The 6,471-nt window shown below is 36.4% G+C and overlaps 1 protein-coding gene across 1 annotated transcript in view; it reads right to left on the reverse strand.

Annotated features, from left to right (window-relative positions):
• galt (galactose-1-phosphate uridylyltransferase) overlaps window positions 1-6,471 on the reverse strand; it is a 36,399-nt gene that overhangs the window by 23,556 nt on the left and 6,372 nt on the right. Inside the window, exons 5-6 of the mRNA XM_014002510.1 lie at window positions 1,396-1,525; window positions 653-709 (exon numbers count right to left, since the gene is read on the reverse strand). Of these exons, the coding sequence (XP_013857964.1) occupies window positions 653-709; window positions 1,396-1,525 (187 nt within the window). The remainder of the gene's footprint in view (window positions 1-652; window positions 710-1,395; window positions 1,526-6,471) is intronic.

Here is a 6,471-nt window from a genome sequence, read left to right on the forward strand (position 1 = left end):
GATACACTTTAACTTAGATTTTACAGCAAGTATGTGGTGGCATTGTAGCCCGAATTAAATAATTAACTTCTGCGGAAATGTTAGCTTGGCAATGTTCCACTCAATTATATTCCCTTCTCTGCTCCGTCTGGGATTTCTCCCATAGACAAGGATTTCTCAGGTACAATTTCAACCAGGCCAATCGGCAAACAGGAGGCAGAGTTGTGAACGACGTCATCGATTTTCTGCGTAGTTTTAGTCTGCTTGTGGTTTAGCAATGGCAGCGGAGGAAGTGAATGAAGCCAGTTCAATTTGAAAAGGCTTCCAAATTAAAATAAATTTGTCTCACAAAGCCTGCAGCTCTCATTTACAGCCATCTTGTTCGGCTCAGTACTTCGCTCTTCCCAGTAGGGGACGGTTGTTTACAGACCACGCAATTTCCGGTTAGCTTCTTAGCTTAGCTTCCTTCACAGTTGAGCTGGCGCACCGTCACGGCCAAACTTTAGCAAGTGAGTAAATCAGATCCAATCATTTTAAACTTCAACGGAGTCCACACCTCTAGCAAGAAATCGCTTCTCAATTACCGAGGTTCCAGACCCTCTGTACGAAGCAAATCGAACAAGGGGCTGGTTTTTACCAGGCTACAGAAATGTGTCATTTGTGCGTTGCTTACCTGACAATGAGGATGTGGGTTTGAACAACCCATCATTTCTCCCTTATTCTCAAAGATCTATAAACAGAAAGAGGACAAGTTATTCCAGGTTGTAATACCACATTTTCCTTTAATTTATTTTTTTATCATTATTCAGGGTAACTAAATTATGGCATATTTTTAGAGGATAATTATCTACAGTGTGTTGGTTGACTCGCGAAAAGAACCCAATTATGTAAATCAGCACAGTTCAGGTTTCTGGTTTCATTTCGCACCTTTAGGGCTGTGATTTGTTAATGGTTCATAAAAGCATAACTTTAAGGTTCTAGCAGGTTTTATGTCAGCATACCTTAAGTAATGCAGCATTTGGGTCATTTAAACAAACGGTGCTAATGCGAAAAGCTTCATTTGCTAAACTGTGAATAGATACCACTTTTTAAATCAGTAAATGTGCATATTAATATAGTAAGATTTTAAATAATACACTTCTACATCTTATAATCCCTGTATGCATCTTTCTCTTTCTGCTGCAGGTGGGTAAATATATGAGCTKGCCTAGAAGCATCATTAAGGATTTACACAATCCAATCCAATACACATTAAAATGGGAATAAGAAATGGACAGGGCAGAAAACTAATTGGTGAGTGACTCAGAAAAACAGTGTGAAAATCCTATCAGTTACAATTTCACAGATACCAAGTCCAGGGAAAATTATATCAGCTGTGGAGAAACGATTATGAATGAGGAGGTGTGTGTTCTGTACCTGAACCCATGGGTATGTGGCACCGAGTTCCTCTACGAGCTCCGCCCACTTGTCAATCACCTTGACAACCTCCTGTCTTTTCATGAGAGGGAGGGTGACATCAGACCAGGGATGAAAACACATGACCTTGCTGAGAAAAATGGTACAAAGGTGACAGAGGAAGGAGAGTTAGAAGACAAATACTATTACACTACAGAGTGACTCTTTTTACGGTGCTCTGAAGATTCATTCAGATTACAATAATTTCAGTTTACAATGATATATGCTGATGATGGTGAATATTGTGCAAAAATCTAAAAGGGGCAATATCATGTAAAATCAACTTTTTTGAGCTTTATATCATGTTATAATGTCATTCCTTTATCAAAAACATGCACAGAGAATTTATTTGACTCGTTCATGCATGTTTGAGAAATCCTGTGCTGTCCTTTGCTAGTTATTCAGGAGAACAAAAATGGCTGGTTGGGCCTAGAACCGCCTTCTGGGTGCAGCTCCTCCTCTGGCCTGTGTCTCCAAGCTGAGCTTCTGCATCACAGAGCACACCTCCCCCACGGCTCCTGCAGGCTATCGGCAGCAACAACTAGCAAACAAGTAGTGAGCTCGTAATACTTCTTAGTCCAGTCCTTTTTGGATTAAAAAATGCCTTTGAGGAAATGTATTTTTGGATGCCAAGGATGACATGGTTCTTAAAAAAAAAGTTTTTTAACTTAAATTTCTTTATATTTTTGTGCGAGCCACTTTACGGATGATAGTTTTCTGAACAAAAAGGAATTTAACAGTGGACTAGAAACAAGATTATCACTAAAAAACTATGCAACTCCAAAACTCACAAGTATACAAACACCGCTGTCGTCTGCCCAGGTAAGCTGAAAAACAACTCATGTTTCGTTCAGTTGCTTGGTCGATCTATGATCTACGGTTATCTTTCATAACTTATATTAAGATCTGTGTTCTTTGGTTGGCCTTTTTCACATTTTAGTAATAAATAAATTGAAGTGTGTGTTTGTGAGGATGGGAGATATTTTACCACGTTTTAAATGTTACTTGTGCCCCTTAAAAAGGCAGACCTGAAACTAACTATAAATAAGACATTTTCAAATAAATTAAAAKAAATGACTGATGCCCAATCTTTTGAGATGTAATCATCTCCCTGATTTAAACAGACTTTAAAAGGCTGCAGAGTTCAATGATTAGCCTAAGGGCACATAACTTTTTTTTCCCCTTATTTTTTTTAACTTTATATCTTTAATGTTCTAGGCGCTTGTCAAAACGACTGATCTACATTTGTTTCTTCTTGGTCTTACCATTTATTTATTTAATTATTTAATTTGTGTGTATGTGTTTAATATGCTGGCAAGATTCTTCAGTGGTTAGTCTGGTTGTGATTAATATTCACTGAACCTGCTACTGATGCCACTGATCTCTTTGACTTGATTAAACTGATGATCTGCAACAGTGCCTTTTTTGTATCCCTGGTGTAAAATGAAATCCCAGCTCTGGACTTTCCAGAGACCACCTGTCAAACACGGCTGCACATCTTAGAGATCCTTCGTTGCTGAGGTTGGTGCTGTGATCAAAAACTCACAATAAATAAGTCAACTTCCCTTTATAGGTATTTAAGGTGATCAAACGCTTTAAATAGTCACAGGAAACAYGTTGACTCAACTATATTGAAGTAAAAGCTTACATTTACTCATGAACACAAAAAGACATTTTAAATTTAAGAAAATGTGTTTGACTATCTGAACTCATGTGCCATTGCATTTTAACCACATATTAAATATGCATGTATTCAGTGCACATCCTTAAGTTCTCTATGGGTTTAAGAAAAATGTTTTTTTTTTTTTTATTACAAGTGTTTGCTCTTAGACTTATACACACAGCACATAGGCAAACAAAAGTGACTCTCCGAGTCAAATTCATTAAATTTCTATTGACAATCAGATTCTTCGGGGACAGAACAAGCTAGTACATGATCAATAATTGAACATGACTTGGGTGTCCTCTGAGCAAAAATGGTTGTATTTATGAATTGTTCATGAGAAGACKTTTACAATAGCTGGGAGCTCTCAATGTGTTTGTTTTAAATTTCTAGATGGAGATGTTTTTTTCTTGCTTAAACTTTTTATTTAAGACTATGGCACACCAACCAAAAGTGATCTATCTAAACCTGAACTAGGGATGCACAATATATCAGAATTAACATAGGTATCGGCCAATGTTGGTAATTTTTTTTAGCATATCTGTACCGGTCTGATAAGTAAAACTGGTCCGATATCAATGTCTGATATTGATATCCCGCTTACCGTTTTTAACGGTATCGAAAAAGGACACAAATGTGTTTGTGCGTATGTGAATATAAATAATTTGTGTAACAGCAATATTAATATCAAATATCGATATCGGCTGAAATTTTCATATTGGTGCATCCCTAATTTGAACATCTGTTAGCACCGAAATGTCCAAAGGTCGAGAAGGGTTGTATGACTGAGATGCAGCAACATCCTAAGTTCATTTTTGGTAAATAGATTTTACTTTGTTTGTTTAAATTAATTATTTTTTTTCTTCAATCCTGCAATTTTAACAAGTTAATACATAATCAGATTCTGCACACATTACTAATATATAACTAATATAATTATATACTAATACAGTATATAAGATATAAGGCTAAGACTACAAACTGGCCTGCATGTATTTCTGATGAGAAAAAAAAAAAACAAATGTGTAGAATTTATAAAAGAAAACACTTGCCATGCACTAAAGCTGAAAGACTACGGAAAAATAATGTCTGGAAAGCTTTTGTTGTTTTCTTATGTGCTATAAATAAATTTGACATTAAATGATAAATCATGTTTAAAATTGTGTGCAAAGGAATATTATCAATTTGAGTGGATAAATGCTTTGCAATGGCAACTTTTTTCAGAAATATATATAAATAAACAAAACACAGACTAATGTTAAAAAACATGCATACACGGTGACTGACATTGTTTTTCACATTAAAATTACTGAATAAAAGCAGTTCTGTGCTGTGTGAGCTATAGGCTGTAAATATTATAGATTTCCGCTGTATTCTAGGTAAATGTTAGGCAACTTTCAATCAAAATACCGTAATAATGGCTGAAAGTGAAAACCAGCCAGTTATCCATTTTGACATTAAATATGGAAAAATGAATTTTCTACTTTATTGTTTTTTTTTTATTTCAGCTTTAGAGTAGAAAAAAACTTTTTTTTTCTTTTCACATATTTTCTTAGGTTTATACTTTCTGCAGTGAAATAAATCAAAAATAATTGGTAAATTTTACACTTTTTTTGCTTTAATTTACATTTTCATATGGTTCTAACTCATTCAGATTAGGGGTTCTCTAAAGAAGCTCTATTTAAAGACATGCCCTAATTAATGACTGCAATATAAGCTGACCTTTCCAAGAACTTATATCAAAAGGAAAGTTAAACAATCTATGACCAACTCTTTTTGTCACAGTTGTGTCAACTGGGAGCATACAGTAACTGTAGACGGGTGATACCAAAAAATAAAAAAATAAATAAAATAAAATCATTAGTAACTGTCTTATCTCCTCTCACAACCTATTTCTCTTTTGTCTCCCATGACCCAGATCCTCAAAATCCTGTTTCCTGTGCTGTTTCCTCCACTAATTGGCTCTGTAGATGTTGCTGCGGGGCAACAAGCTACAGTTTAGTTTCACAGTTCCTTTTCTTAAATACGGACACAAAGCACAGGGACTGAGAGGGCCACAAATGTACAACAACAACAACAAGAGTGTGAAGAAAATACACATCAATACAGTAGAAGGACAAAATACACAATCTCGTGTACCGCTAGGCTGGATCAGGATGAAAGAAAACCACAATGAAATGTAAGAGTCAACACAAAGACGACGCTACGTGTCAATCACTGCTGTTCCAGTGCTACTTTTTTTTGTGATGTGTGCGGCAAGAAGTACCTGACAGCCGCTACATCTGCTAACACAGGGGAATAAAAACCCACGGTTCACTTTTTCAACCAGCATATTCAGCGCAGGCTTTTGATTTAATCTATTATTCAGTTGTTATGCAACTCCGCTGTCAGGCAGAATCATCCACGTATGCTCCCAAAATGCAAGATTGCGACGGAGCGTTATCTACAGGAAGACAATCGTTTCTTGACAAGGTATGAAATATACGAGTGTGTTTTGTGAGTTCTTTTAATCACGAAAATTCACTCAGTGATCCATGGCAGAAAACAGACAGGGAGGTCACGACCGGAGAAGGAAGCAACTTTTATCCTCAAAGCAAAACATAGCTTTCTGTGGATTATGAAATCTGCCTTCTAATATGTGTGGGGTCCACTGAAAAAAAGAAGGAATAAGGGAACTGCAAAGTTCCTCACATATTTAATCAACATGACACTAAATCAATGGGACGGTCTATATTTTCAATTTTAATGAACACTAGGCCCCACTAGAAACAAGAAAAAAAATGGCCTCAGGAAAAACATCTTGTACTTTGTCTACCTTGACCTAAAGTCTTGGGAAAACACAATCTCTACATCAATAATGCAGAAACAGCTTCACCTGCTGGTGGCTTAAAAGATGACATCCTATCACTGGATTGCAACTGAAAACAGATCCGGTGAACTGATTTTTTTATGAACCATTTCACCTAAATGCACCCATCAAGTTAAACATCTTGTTGTGAAATTGAATGTGTCCTAATTTTGAAAGGAAATGTCAACTTTGTGTGATATTTAGCTAACTCCCGAACTTTCAGTAAGTGTTGTCCTGATGCATCTCAGTAATCCAGGTAAAAAATCAAAAAGAAAAAAAATTGTATAGTCTTCTGGACGGGTTCTTCTCTAAGGCAGAAACATGGGTGTGCTATGGGATCCCCAGATTCTCCTATTGTTCAGATATGTTGACGACACCTGGGTTAAAATTAAAGCCCAGGAAGTCCAACATTTCACTGATCACATCAACTCTGTGGATGAATATACACTCACCGGCCACTTTATTAGGTACACCTGTCCAACTGCTCGTTAACACTTAATTTCTAATCAGCCAATCACATGGCGGC

This window comes from Austrofundulus limnaeus, unplaced genomic scaffold (genome assembly GCF_001266775.1).
Source record: "Austrofundulus limnaeus strain Quisiro unplaced genomic scaffold, Austrofundulus_limnaeus-1.0 Scaffold13, whole genome shotgun sequence".
In the NCBI taxonomy this organism is placed as follows: domain Eukaryota; kingdom Metazoa; phylum Chordata; class Actinopteri; order Cyprinodontiformes; family Rivulidae; genus Austrofundulus; species Austrofundulus limnaeus.